The sequence below is a fragment of the Cydia splendana genome, chromosome 13, assembly GCF_910591565.1.
Source record: "Cydia splendana chromosome 13, ilCydSple1.2, whole genome shotgun sequence".
NCBI lineage: Eukaryota > Metazoa > Arthropoda > Insecta > Lepidoptera > Tortricidae > Cydia > Cydia splendana.
This window is the reverse complement of record NC_085972.1, coordinates 14,018,589-14,032,439: the sequence shown is the minus strand read 5'-3', so window position 1 is coordinate 14,032,439 and position 13,851 is coordinate 14,018,589. Positions and strand designations below refer to the sequence as shown.

The 13,851-nt window shown below is 36.3% G+C and overlaps 1 protein-coding gene across 3 annotated transcripts in view; it reads left to right on the top strand.

Annotated features, from left to right (window-relative positions):
• Positions 1-327: 327 nt before the first annotated feature.
• LOC134796195 (sarcolemmal membrane-associated protein) overlaps positions 328-13,851 on the top strand; it is a 62,015-nt gene continuing 48,491 nt past the window's right edge. The window contains exon 1 of one of the 3 annotated variants that reach the window (XM_063768216.1): positions 328-942. In XM_063768216.1, coding sequence (XP_063624286.1) covers positions 748-942 — 195 coding nt within the window. In that variant the 5' untranslated portion in view covers positions 328-747. Of the gene's footprint in view, positions 943-3,458; positions 3,600-13,851 lie in introns of those variants that run through there. The other 2 variants (XM_063768218.1, XM_063768217.1) reach the window with 2 other exon arrangements.

Below are 13,851 nucleotides of genomic sequence, written 5' to 3'. Positions count from 1 at the left end.
TTTTGAATGAGTTTAGGACGGTTTTTATCGGTTTAGGAAGTCACTATTATCGATTTTTCGCAGCACTACTTTCTATCATGTCGGTTATTATCGTTTCGAGAACTCACTATTATCGATTTTTCACAGCACTGCTTTCTATAAACCATAGATAAATATATAGATAATATATTTATTTATCTGTGCTATAAACAATTTTCTTTATGTTGGTATGAATAGATGCTCATCAGTCATACGTCAGTCAAGTCCTGTCAAAACGAACCGTTTGACAAAAACGTACTATGGAGTTCCGCCTCTTAGAACGTAGTGATTATATGCTCTTTGTGTCCGATCTTGCGCCCATTTCGTAAGTTCCTCGAACGACTATTTCGATTGACGCCCTACTAAAATTATTTATAAATTATATTCGGGCAAATGTGCACTATGAGTTCTTAAAAGAATGATTTCGATTCGAGTGTAGTATATTTTGCTAGTTTATTGAAGAATTTAGTTTTATATTTATCGTCTCGGCCGTACTTAGACGAAAGGAATCAAGTTTCATTACAAATAAAAGTGTTTGCGTAAGTTCAGCGTAATCATTTCGCGAAGGATAAATAAGTTGTCTTGGGATAATTATCGTTTGACCGTCAAGATGGCAGTGAGGAGACCTTTCACCTGGTAGCGCTTGAGTAGTCGGGCAGGATCCTCGATGAGCGTCTCGACGAAGGGTGTGCGCGGCGCGGGTGCGGGCTCTGACGAGTGCTGTGTGCGATGGTGATAGCAAAGCGAAAAGTTAAAAAGCCGGTGTACAACACGAGCACTATCAAAAATATGGATTACAACTGGGCACCAGGCCCAGAGCCCCCTAACAACCAGGAGATAGGGGTGCCCAAAGCGGTGTTCGTTCCACATTCCAACTCCTTGCCGTTTGAAGAGAGAAGGGTCACACTGGAGCAACCTGTCAAGGCAAGTATTCCCAAACACTTGTCTGTTCTAAAAATATTGGCACTCAGGTCACTGACACTAAACATCTCCTATCAAAAATCTCATAGTAAACATAAGTGTATTTTTGGCTTATACCTACTTTTCGTTGAATGTGTTTGATTTGTTGTGTCACTGCTGTATTCTTATTAAACCTGTTAAGATTGGTTGCATTAACTGAACCAAGATAATTTTTATAACCTGGTTTTTTCATTGATTCAAATAGTTATTCATATTATAAATTTTAGATTGATGTATAGATATCACATACTCTATTATTTTTTCTTATTATGAAATTTTTTGTCCATTGCCATGGTACCCACCTTATAATAATATACAATTGCTTAAAATGGAATCATTTAAATAAAATCCTGAAATTAAAAAGGATTTGTTTTGGCCAGTTTTTACGTATAGGCTAGGTTTTTTACATATATTAGTCAGTTACTTTATGTTACATTACTTTTCTAAAATTTGGTTTATTGGTAAAAACTAACCAAGGCAAATCCTTTATAATTTCACGATTTTCTACAAAGCACAGAACTTGGCACCCATATAGATCTCAATTCTTTTGTCGGCGAGTTAATAATGACACATATTCTTAATATTGAACTTAGCTAAATTTCACATTGTTTTTGTTGAGATCATAATTTACCTGAGGATCCCTTAGATACATTAAAATTAAATTGATGAGATAACCATCACTAGTCATTGTGTCAGTTCACCGTCCAGTGCCTGTTTCCCTCCACTTGGCGTAGTTGCTACAAATAATTGTGGATCATAAAGGTATATATTCAAATTTTACGCATTTCTTGAATATATAGGCATATATTCAAATTATGTGCAATTCTGTAGCAACTACCCCAAGTGGACGGAAACAGGCACTGGATGGTAAACTGACTCAATGACCCTAAATTAGGATACTGCTGGGTATAGGCTAAATCTCACTGCAGAAGATAGTTTCAGCTATAGGGAGTCCTCAGGCATAAGGATATATATCAGTAATTTATTTTTGAGCTAAACAAGCATTTTCATTGAATCTTTTTAATCTAGTATTACAATTCACAACAGTCCTAATCTGTGAGTGTACAATTGATAAGAATTTATCAGTATTTGGAGCCTGTACATACAAGGATTTATCTCCGGTAACTAGGTATGTATGCCTTTGATGTTTCTCAATACTCACAGTAGGTATATATTCCTTTATTTTCACTTTTATGTTAGGGTAATATTTTCCAATCATATTTTGGCAAAACCTCAGGAAGGGGTGAAATGGGAGTACTCTCTTTTAATTCTGTTTGTATATAGAGATGGGTAACTACCCGGGTAAATACCCGAGAGCGGGTATTTACCCGGTAAATACCCGATATTTACCTACCCGCGGGTAGATACGCGGGTATTTTCGTTTTTCTTCTAAATTTGATGTGTTTAATGGTATGTGAGTATAAATAAGATTAATTTAAGTATTTTTTTACAATGTTACATAAAATGTATGTTCAAACTAATTACGAAAAGGTTGCTATGAGGTGAAGTTCGATTTTAACATATCAGTCCAATTATGAAAATCGTGTAAAATCATTCCCTGGCTTCCGGAAATGTTTTAAAATGCTTTTAATATACATTAGAAAAATGAAAATAAAGAATACTTATGAATGATAATAAAAAAAAATTGTGCAGTATCCCAACTTGTGAAGCTTATAAGTCAAACACAGTTAGTTTTAGGACAAAAATGTATATAACCTTTTTTGTAGAAAATTATGTCTACTTTAGTTTGTACATACAACACTTTTCGATATTAATGACAGATTCCAAGAAATATGAAAAAGTTCACTTTTTCCCCCCTCCCCCCAACCACACCCCCCGCCGACCGAAGTTGGAATGTGTGTTATCAACGTATAAGTACGATAATTTACTCAAGTCTAATAAAAATACTCTTATGACGGCCTTTTTTAATATTTATTAAAATTGTACTAAAAATTCCTTAGTTACAACTGCAACTGCAACTAAATCATTTCATTTTAAATGACACACAATAATTACAGCCATTAACTCGGTTTATATCTCCACTTTAACACAAATCGACATGTGCAACAAGAAATGAATCTACGGGGTAGATACGGGTAAATACCGGGTAGATGGGTATTTACCGGGTATTTACCTGGGTGGGTAAATTGGGTAAATACCCGCGACCCATCTCTATTTGTATATCATACAAATCAAATCAAAATTATGTGTTTAAATCAGTTTTTTCCACACAAAGCACATCTACTTAAAACCTAGCTAAAATTTACAAGTTAATATTGCAGTTTTTTTGTGATGAACATAAATATAAACTAAATTTATGGTAGGAATGGTGCATTTTGTTGCTTTTAGATATTTTAGTTTTTACTGTACATAAATTCATGAATTTACATAGCCCTCCTGTTTTGATGTCAATATAAAGGACTATTATTATTTGGTACCAATGTAACTGTTAAAATGTTATTGACCTCAATCAAAATAGAACTGACCAGCCTTCCAATTTGAAATGCTAATCAAAGTAAGCAACCAAAGCTTTGATTGATTCAATAGTCATAATAAAAAATACAAGAGCCAAGTCGGCTCGCCATCCTTATTAACGTTTCAAACCGCGTCTCCCTATGCATGTAAGTGATTCCTCTAAGTATGCAACTCAGGCGCGTTTGTAGTCAATGTAAACACAATACACTTTTAGCCCCTATGTTAATAGTACTAAAGTCTAAAACTAGTTGACCTTTGATTGCATACCATACTGTGTTCAACTCCAAATATAAGCTTACACGTTTGCACTTTATTGCACTGCAATAAGGCCAAAAATGCGTACATTTTATTGACGCGAACTGTGCTAGTCCTGCCTGAGTCAGCGTGACCCGAAGTACTCGAGACAATTGTGCATTGGCAATTAAATTTAATGAGATTAAATTGTGCTATTTCTGGACATCTGCCGCTAGTAGCGGATGCCTGTCTTATCAGTACTACGTCTCTTTTGAGGAAAATTACAGGTTAAAAATTATTATGTAAAAAAACTGGCTTTCCCAATAAGCATTATTTTTTTATCGCCTTTTTAATTGAAAAATATATAGGAAATATTTTTAAGTCATGATTAAGGTTTATTAATCTACCTACCAGTGTTGGCCGAAAGTTAATGCGAATTGAAAATGTTGGCCATTAACCATTATAAATTGAACCTTAAACCGTAACGGACGATTACAGTTTACGAGTCAATTTATAATGGTTAATGGCCAGCATTTTCAATTTGAATTAACTTTCGGCCAACACTGCTACCTACCCACTGACGCGTCCACCCCGCAAACTAGGTATGTAGTTGATTCTCCTACAGCAGCGCAGGGGCAGGCATTGAACGTTATTATTCCTTTACATTTTGACAAGATGATGGAAATTTCAGTTTGAAATAAATTTCTGATGTTTGTAACCTCCGTAGGTGGCGTAGGTACCTACTGTACTGACAAATGTAAACGCGGTAATCTAGCATTCTAAAATGACCACACATTTGCTCTTCAATGAACTAAGCGCTATACCTACCTACACGAGGAAGGAGCAAATTACGGATAAGTTCGCAGTAGATTGAGTGGGTTACTCGATAGATAGATAGTTAGGGTGTAGGAACGAAGAAAAGTACCCGAAAAATCAATCGCGTAGGTATTATACTTATTCAGCGTGAAGCCAAATAAGACCTAATACGATTTGACGGTTGTGCAATTTAGCTTTTTTATACGCACTAGATGGGGCCCATTTCAGGAAAATTACAAGTTTTGTTTTACAAATGTGTAACCATGGCACCCCATAGGGGAGAATGCATACAAAGAATTGACAATATATGTAATAGTTATACCTATTCTATGCTATTAAAATCAGTACAACAGAGCTTAGGATAGGAATTGCTATCTTACATTTATTCGGAATGAATTGTCACCCAGTACCAGTACATATGAAAACGTATTATCCATAAAATATTCGTAAATGTGCTGCAGGTGTATACGGTTCTGCGTTTATTTTAACTTGCCAAATACCGTAATGTTTTGTAGCATTAGTAAAGCTAATTTTTGGCGTACTACATTGTTTTAGAACAACATTTGCACATCGGTTCGTGTTTTTACATTACCTCCTGGTTAAATAATTAAGCAATCAATAAATTTTCATTGGCGTTACATTCGATCATCAATGCGAAGTGATTTACATCCTAGTTATGTGCATAATCGACGACTATTCGCGTGCAGTCCGGCTATTATACTCGCAACGCTTATAGGGTGCATCTCAGGAAACCAGTCAAAGCGTGAACATCGATTACACATAGTCGTCTTTAATATTATGTCAAGATATTCTAGACGGTAAATATGATTTCTGAATAACACGGTAGACCGTCCGTCATAGACATATCGCAAGCATGATTAGAATTTATAACAGAGACATGATGCAAGGTATAACACTTGATCGGGTATGAAATGGAAAGGAATTTATTTCAATGTAAAAACACCTTTATTTGCTGCAATGAACGCATTGTTTACATTTAATTGTGTATCGTATACGATTCTTATAATGAGATCAGATGGGCTTTTAGCATAGCAGTCAAATAAGCAGCTAGACAAACATACTTACATACTTTTTAGCCTTTACAACGAAATGATGAAACATAATTATTACATCTCCCAATTGTTCTTAATCGTGGTACACGTGGTCACAAAAAGCAGGAAATAATATCTACAATTTGCCATCAGCGAATCCTTTATCTCGGTCACATACCTCGTACAAAAGAATAATGTGAGCCTGATGGATAAGTTGATTTGATAGTAATCGGGAATGCTGTCGGCAAGCAGCTAGCTCGAGAAATACTGAAATTCCTCCAAATTTTACTCCATCGTGAGCAGTAGCGTGCACAGAGATTTGAGACTGGGTAGGCAAAAAAAATGGGAGCTACTAACTTACCAAAAGAATTGCGTGATGGTTTTCATTTTGTTGTCAAGTCGGTTAATAATGACGTACCTAATAATTAACCACGTCAAATATCCGAAGACTGATTGATTTTATGGACATATCAATTTACGGATAATCAAAGTGGCCTTTCGGCATTTTTCTTTGGTGGTTTCATTATTTTTTGTTATTAAATTAAAGTTATTCAGTAGTGTGTGTGTGTACGCGTCGGAAGTTTAATTAGAGATTTTTTTATAAAATAATGACCAAAATACTAGAGGGAGCTGTGAAGTATGGGAAGTTAATTAATTATTTGTATATTAAATCTACTCGCCTGTCTTTCTGTAAATATATTTGCAAAATGGAGTCGTAAAAGTTGGGAAGCCGTTTAATTTCCGCTAACAGCGATTTCTCGATTGAAATTTTCGACAGGTCGGTCAGTCGCTGCTGACCCTGCGTGTTTCTCAAGTATGTGTGAATGCGTTTGAGCGCTGAGAACGACCTTTCTGTGGAAGCGCTGCTTGCGGGAACAGTGACAATTAATTTGGCCAGTCGAAGGACTTCAGGAAAAACTGCATTTAATCCGTATTCGTCAAAATGTTGTATTATATTGTAGGTGCTCATATCGTTAAAATCGTCGGTTTTATATATACATTTAAGCTCATTTATCAGGCGGTCTACGTTGAAACTGAATGCTTTGTATTCGTTGACAAAATCATTAACTATACCGGTGGGAAAGTTCTCGTTATATTTTGTGAAATTTTCGCAGGATAGTAACTGAAAAAATTTCAAATTTTTCATGTTGCGGTAACGGTCATGGCACTCGTTATATATATTGTCTACGATTTCGACAAAAATTCTTTTAAAATTCGTTTTTGCATCTGCAACGTTGCGTTTTCGCTTTGGTGGCCCGGTTATTTTTTTAACGTCTTCGAAAATTGCATCGAATTTCGATCGAAATGATTGCAGGAATGCTTCGAATTCGTTTATTTTTTTTACGCAATAACCCACATCGGACGTCTTTTTTTGAATGATGTTGTAAAGTATATCCGTTTCTGCGAAAATTTCGTTAAATATACGGAGTAAAAACTGAAATTCAAACTCTTTTAAATTGTGCAAGAATGATGATACTTGACACAATGTGTCGCCGTCCCAGGTGTTTTCGTTTTCTGCCATATCCTCCAACAAGTTAATCAGATGTGGACAAGAATTGTATATGACGTTTACGGTACGTGAATTATATGTCCAACGTGTGTCGGCAACGCGAGGCAATTTTTTTAAGTCTGCCATTTTATTGTAATCGTCTTGTCTTTTGGTACTGCTGTGAAAAAAATTGCCTAACGTCTTAATTACATTAAAAAAACGTTTAGTTTCAGGAATACGTTCACAGGATTTTGAAAGTACCAAATTGAGAACATGGGCAGAACACCAGACATACAGAGCAAGAGGACATTGCTCACGAACCAATGACTGAACGCCATTGAGTTCAGACGACAACACAGCGGCACCATCGTATGTCTGAGCTATCAATTTCGACAAACAATCAAACTCTGCCAGAATCTGTAGTATGATACTGCTTAAAGTTGGCGCGGTGCGGTCGGAACTCACGTCGACATATTTGATGAATCGGTCATACACTTCCGACTTGTGAAAATATCTCAAAATTACTACCAGTTGTTCCTTTCCGCTTACATCGGGAGTTTCATCAACCATCACAGCAACAAAATCAGTGGCAGCTATTTGCCGTTTTATCGTTTCATTCAACACAGACGCCACACTAGAAATTAGATCATTTTGAATCCGATTAGATAAACCCGTAAATGAGCTAGTCGAATTTTGCAGGTGGTTTTCTAAAACGCCGTCATATTTAGCCAGCAATTCGACCATCTCTAAATAATTACCTTTATTAACCGACGATTCGGATTCGTCATGTCCGCGAAATGCGAGCTCTTGCTTTCCCAAGAAGCAAACAATGTCAATGAGCCTCTGAAAAATATTTCGATTTCGATCGACCTTTACGTTATGTCTGTCGATGTCTATTTTTATTTGGGCATTTAATCGCGTCTCGATTCGATTTTTTCCAAACGTGTGAAATTGAAGAGAAGCTTCTAAGTGTTTGTCTGATTGGTCATGTTTTTTTACTGCCGTTGAAAAGTTATGAAGATCGACATAACCCGCGTCATTCCATACCGTTTTACTCTTAGAAAACAACAAGCACGGGAAACAAAACAGACGATTGCTATGGGCGCAACCCGTAAGCCACGAGTAGGAATCGTATTGTTTATGATTGAACTTGCGAGTTACTTTCCCACTTGTCTGCGTTAGTTGTAATTCCGCTGTACACCGGCCCTTTTCAATTACTTGTTTTTTTTTGGCTAAACGAAAGCTTTGAAAACGCATCATTTTTAATAGTTTGCACACACACACCCACCGTACAACTATCACAGTTAAAATTATCCATTTTTTCACTAATCGCACTTTATATTGCCGGCAACTGTTATCACATAAACTCACCAAAACAAACAAACAATGGCGACCGAATAAAAAATGTAAATAAACTTACCCAAATACTGTAAACGAATAAAAAAATAGTCTCGTATTTGCACTAAATTACCATAGCAAATGCTACTTTTTAAAATAGTCACGTAAACATCGGAACTAGTCGGAAACTTTCGGCCATCATCGTTTAGGTTTGGTACGAAAGACACTGCCTATTGCGTCTAAATGTGTGCGTTACTTGTATAATTGTGTGCTCGTACTTATAGGAAGGCCCACTACACTGTAACCGCGTAACGACGAAGGCACACATAGAAAGATTTAGACGGAAATGTTTTCTGTCTTTGCCGTGCAAGGCACGTAGCGGCGCTAGTGCCGCGTGGTGTAAACTTCGTCGCGTCGAATTATAGATGATGACTTGATGACAATGCTTAACCGGTAGATGGAGCGCTTATTAAATTTTAGAATGTTTTAAGTTATATTGATTACTGATAGTACGATCAAGTATAAATTAAATTAAGTAGTTTAAGAGGATAGACATCGGAATTATAGTAGGGTAGGCAGTGCCTTTTTGCCTTTATGAAGTGCACGCCACTGATCGTGAGACTCGTCCCGTCTCCAAGCGTAGATAAAAGCGTGGCGTGGCGCTCCTTGTTATGTTGACTACGATCTTCGATTATAAGTGAACAACTAGAGATAGAATATAATAGACTTCCGTAGCTTTATCTGTATTAGGTTAGGCACTAGATGCCTTAGATACCGAAGCTTCCGCCTACGACTTGCAACCGGCTCTTTGTCGTTTATTCCATTAATCGAACGCCATTCTGAAGTCTCGTAAACGGTGGTGCAATGTTAATAGGTAGCTTGTCTCAACGTGCGTTATTTGGGGCAGCTGTTTGAATGCTCGCCGACGTCATAGGAGTTCAGATCGGTGTGGTTCCCGTCAATACGTTTACGTTTTGTTAGAAGTCGGCATCGTACCTACCTATTGGCTAATTACTTGATTTGTCCTTTCTTAAAATTAATTTTCAAACTTTTGTCTAGAATTAAAGGTTTCAAGGCTTCTTATAAACTTTCCTGAACGATCGCCGGAAGTTCTTTCAGAAGTTTAAGGCGCGGTGTGTAGTAAAATGCGCTTTTTTGTCACCATATTTACAGACTTTTACAAGGATTTCATGCATTATTTTCTAGTATGTATAACTTCAGTCCTTGAACTACGTTATCGCTTGTCAGAAACACGACGGCTCATAATTTTCTCGATAGAATCTTAAGTTGAAAACATGCCTAACACTGTCTTTATTTCCTTATGTTAGAAGTACTACGACGAAAATGTATATGAAACTTACTTCAGTCGATAGCTTTTAAGTAAATCTTCATTATTGCTTGTCCTTTTATCGAAACGTTAATGTTTTCATTCATCATTTGATGAATTCAACATTTTGCCTACTAAATTACACCCTACGCGGCAATACCTTGCGCCCATTCCTCACGCCAGTACGCCCGTGACCACTGTCGGCGTCGGACCTATGCTAGTTTAGCGGACGTTTCATAAAATGGGTAATCACAGTATAAATATGCAAATATGTTATACACACAATGTTTTCAAAATGCTTACGAAGAAAAGCAAAATAATTCTTAAATACGGTGACATTTCAGACATTCGTCCGTCATATTGTCATTTTATAACAAGTAACTAACCTAACCAATCCGGAATTCAGTCACGATTGATAAATTGTGTAAACATATTTTAAAAGGCTATAAAATTAATCAAATTGAATAATTTTTAAACATAGATATACAGGATTCAAATATTTTAGACTGGTCATATTTTTCATAATATCGATTTCGACTGGCAAATCGTATTACTTTTTGGCAACTGGGTTTTTTAACCTAATTAGACCCCGCTGAATCCGAATTTGCCGGTTGCTTGATCGAATTCTTGACCGGAAGTGAGATATTTGATATTAAAGGACCCTTTTTTTAGTTTTTCGTAAATAACTCTTAAACGGTGGCGCATAGCAAAACATATTCTATTACATAAGTAATCTGCATAAAATTGCCTACAAGAAAGATTTGTACAATTTTTTGCTAGGATCAATATTCAAAGAGATATTAACGCGGGAAATTCAATTATAATCACTTCTAAGGTCCCTTTTTTAGTTTTTCGTAAATAACTCGTAAACGGTGGCCAATATCAAAAAATGTTGTAAAACGTTAATAATCTACACAAAATTTTGTACAAAAAAGATTCAGTACACTTTTCGCAGGGATCAATATTTAAAAAGATAATAAAGAAGGAAAGTAATTATAATAAATTCTAAGGTTCCTTGTTTGTATTTTTTCGTTAATAATTTGAAAAGTATGACTCATTGCAAAAAAAATCTTATACATAAATAACAACTTACCCGCTGCTTTGTCTTTTTAGGGTTCCGTACCCAAAGGGTAAAACGGGACCCTATTACTAAGACTTCGCTGTCCGTCCGTCCGTCCGTCCGTCTGTCACCAGGCTGTATCTCACGAACCGTGATAGCTAGACAGTTGAAATTTTCACAGACGATGTATTTCTGTTGCCGCTTTAACAACAAATACTAAAAACAGAATAAAATAAAGATTTAAGTGGGGCTCCCATACAGCAAACGTGATTTTTGACCAAAGTTAAGCAACGTCGGGCGTGGTCAGTACTTGGATGGGTGACCGTTTTCTTTGTGCATTTTTTTCCGTTTTTTTTTTTGCATTATGGTACGGAACCCTTCGTGTGCGAGTCCGACTCGCACTTGCCCGGGATTTTTTTAATATTGATCCTAGCGAAAAGTGTCCTACATGTTTCTTGTAGGAAATTTTATGTTTATTATTTATGTATAAGATTTTTTTTGCTATGAGTCATACTTTTCAAATTATTAACGAAAAAATAAAAACAAGGAACCTTAGCAATTAATATAATTAACTTTCTCTCTTTATTATCTTTTTAAATATTGATCCCTGCTAAAAGTGTACTAAATCTTTTTTGTACAAAATTTTGTGTAGATTATTAACGTTTAACAAGATTTTTTTATATTGGCCACCATTTACGAGTTATTTACGAAAATCTAAAAAAAGGGACCTTCACCCCCCCTCCCTCCTACACCCTCAGCACACCCGCTAAGCTCGAGGACATTAAGTATGGTTATCTGGACACCACAAGGTATAACTGTGCCTATTTTCAAAATTATACGAATTATTTCCGCAGATTTTTTTTATTTTCTTGATCTATTAACTAACTCGAATGTCGAAGTAGAAGTGTTTTTTGTCATTACAATCTTTAAATGCTTGACTTTTACTCGTCAATTCAAAATTAGAAAAATAGTAAGTATTACAGTTAGAGTTATAAATTTTTATAATTCTTTCTTGTGAAGACAGCTAATTTTATGTACTTATTGGAGCTATGCATAACTCAATCGTCCCACAAATTATCTTAGCTTTGCTAGTATTCTTCCTTATTTTCACTACCTACTTGCCCGAAATTGACTGCTAGAGTTAGACCAAGTCTGCAACGATTTTGATAGCATAGGCCGTGCAAGTGTTATTCATAATTTCATAGAAGATTGACGTTTAAAATAACACTTGCACTGCGTGTGCAATCAAAATCGTTGCAGATTTTTCTTGGTCTAGCTTTATTACATTTTTAATGTCTGTTAGTAAGTACTATTTTTTGTCTCATAATAATTTGGTATCATTTGATTAGATTCTCAGTTTGTCGCGGTATACACTTATATTGTATATAATTACACTCACCGTCTTACCTACCATTTTTAATTTCATTAAGTACTCATCAAAATTCGAATTTGCTAATAAATCTTATTCAATATTAATTGCCGGAAAAAATCCCGGAACTGACAATTCAGAATACCGATGTCGTCAGAATAAGGACGTAGACGTGCTGCGCGGGAATGGTGCGGTGCGCCGCGCGGGGCGCCCGCCTGCCCGTTCTACCACGCGTCTGCTTCACCCCCTTGAAAACGTAAAACTCGAGTATAAGAGCGCCTTAATATTTTAAATCTTTTTCGTTATGGGACTGTGCCGCGAGATCAAATAAAACTGTCATATATGCTTTATACAGGTAGTTAGAAATTTGGTTTCTAATAACTAGACATAAAGATTTTTCTAGCACGAACGAGGCAATGCTAGTGACTTCCTTCCGATATTTATTTTATTCTTGTTCATTTATTTCCAAATGTGGCCTTTGTATATGAAACTTATAAGATAGTTATCGATAAACTAAATATCGGAAGGAAGCCACTATAGTGTTGCCTCGTTCGTGCTAGTAAAATCTCTGTCTACTAATAACGCTTTCTAGCAAGTTCAAAGAACATGATACAAGCCAAACAACACACCCATCAGTGGTCGTAGCCCGTTGTTTGAACCTTCTGCCCTACTCACTAATTACCGGTGCTTACAAAACGAGGGTAGCACAATGCCTCGCTCGCTCTGCGCATATCTATTAGCTGTAACAATGACAACGGAGGCTAGGCGTGTTGCCTCGAGAAGCTTTTTTTAAAAGAACCGTGACGTTTATGAATTGAAAATATCAAGCTTTGGGATACCGACTACGAAATAAAGAAAGGCGTAAACTTCAAAGGAATCTACTATTTTCAGTTCCTTAAGCCTTGTCATAGATAAGCAAATAATTCCGTTTTGAGTGTCACTTTTTAGCTTTTTTAGCTTGCGCCGGGTAGTGAGCTTTATCTCATCGCGAAATAAATCGAGTTCCCTTGTGAACGAGGTAGGCTGACGATTTTATGACGAGTTGCAGGGTTTGACTAGTTGCTTTTGCCCACCTGATACTATTCCATGAGTTCCCTGTTATTTTGAGGAAAGGCATGATTATCAATTACCCTCATGTATGGGTTGCTGGTTTTAACCCACAGTTATTTACTTTATTGGCTATATCACATCTGTCTAATACCTATGTCTGTGCATCTTGGTCAGTTGGGATTTGAGAATTTCTTGAAGTCTGTCCATCATGTTAGTAAGTCTCTTCCAGCACTCACCATGAATAAATAACCAACCCCAAATAAAATATTCAAGGTACAGCTTAAAAAATAAACAACGCCCAAAATGAGACAATACCGAAGTGACGCCATGAGATCCTAATGGCTGGCCTTGTTCCTGTAATAAGTGTTTCATCGATACGGTTCGCTAAATGAGCCATAATTGAGTTACAGCTGGTGAGACAGCGTTCTCCAAGTACTTATTTGTTACTACTTGAGTTCTATAGGTGTAGCAAACTCTAAATACCAAATTTCGTGAATGTCCATTTGTATTTTCGGATGTGTTCTTAGTCGGTACATTACATCCGCATCCAATCCAATCCAATAGGGTAATTTGTAAAAACACTAACAACGGGGTATAGTTAACTACTTAGCTTCTAATACATTAGCTACATCACACATCACTACACCTTATAAAACCAAGTCC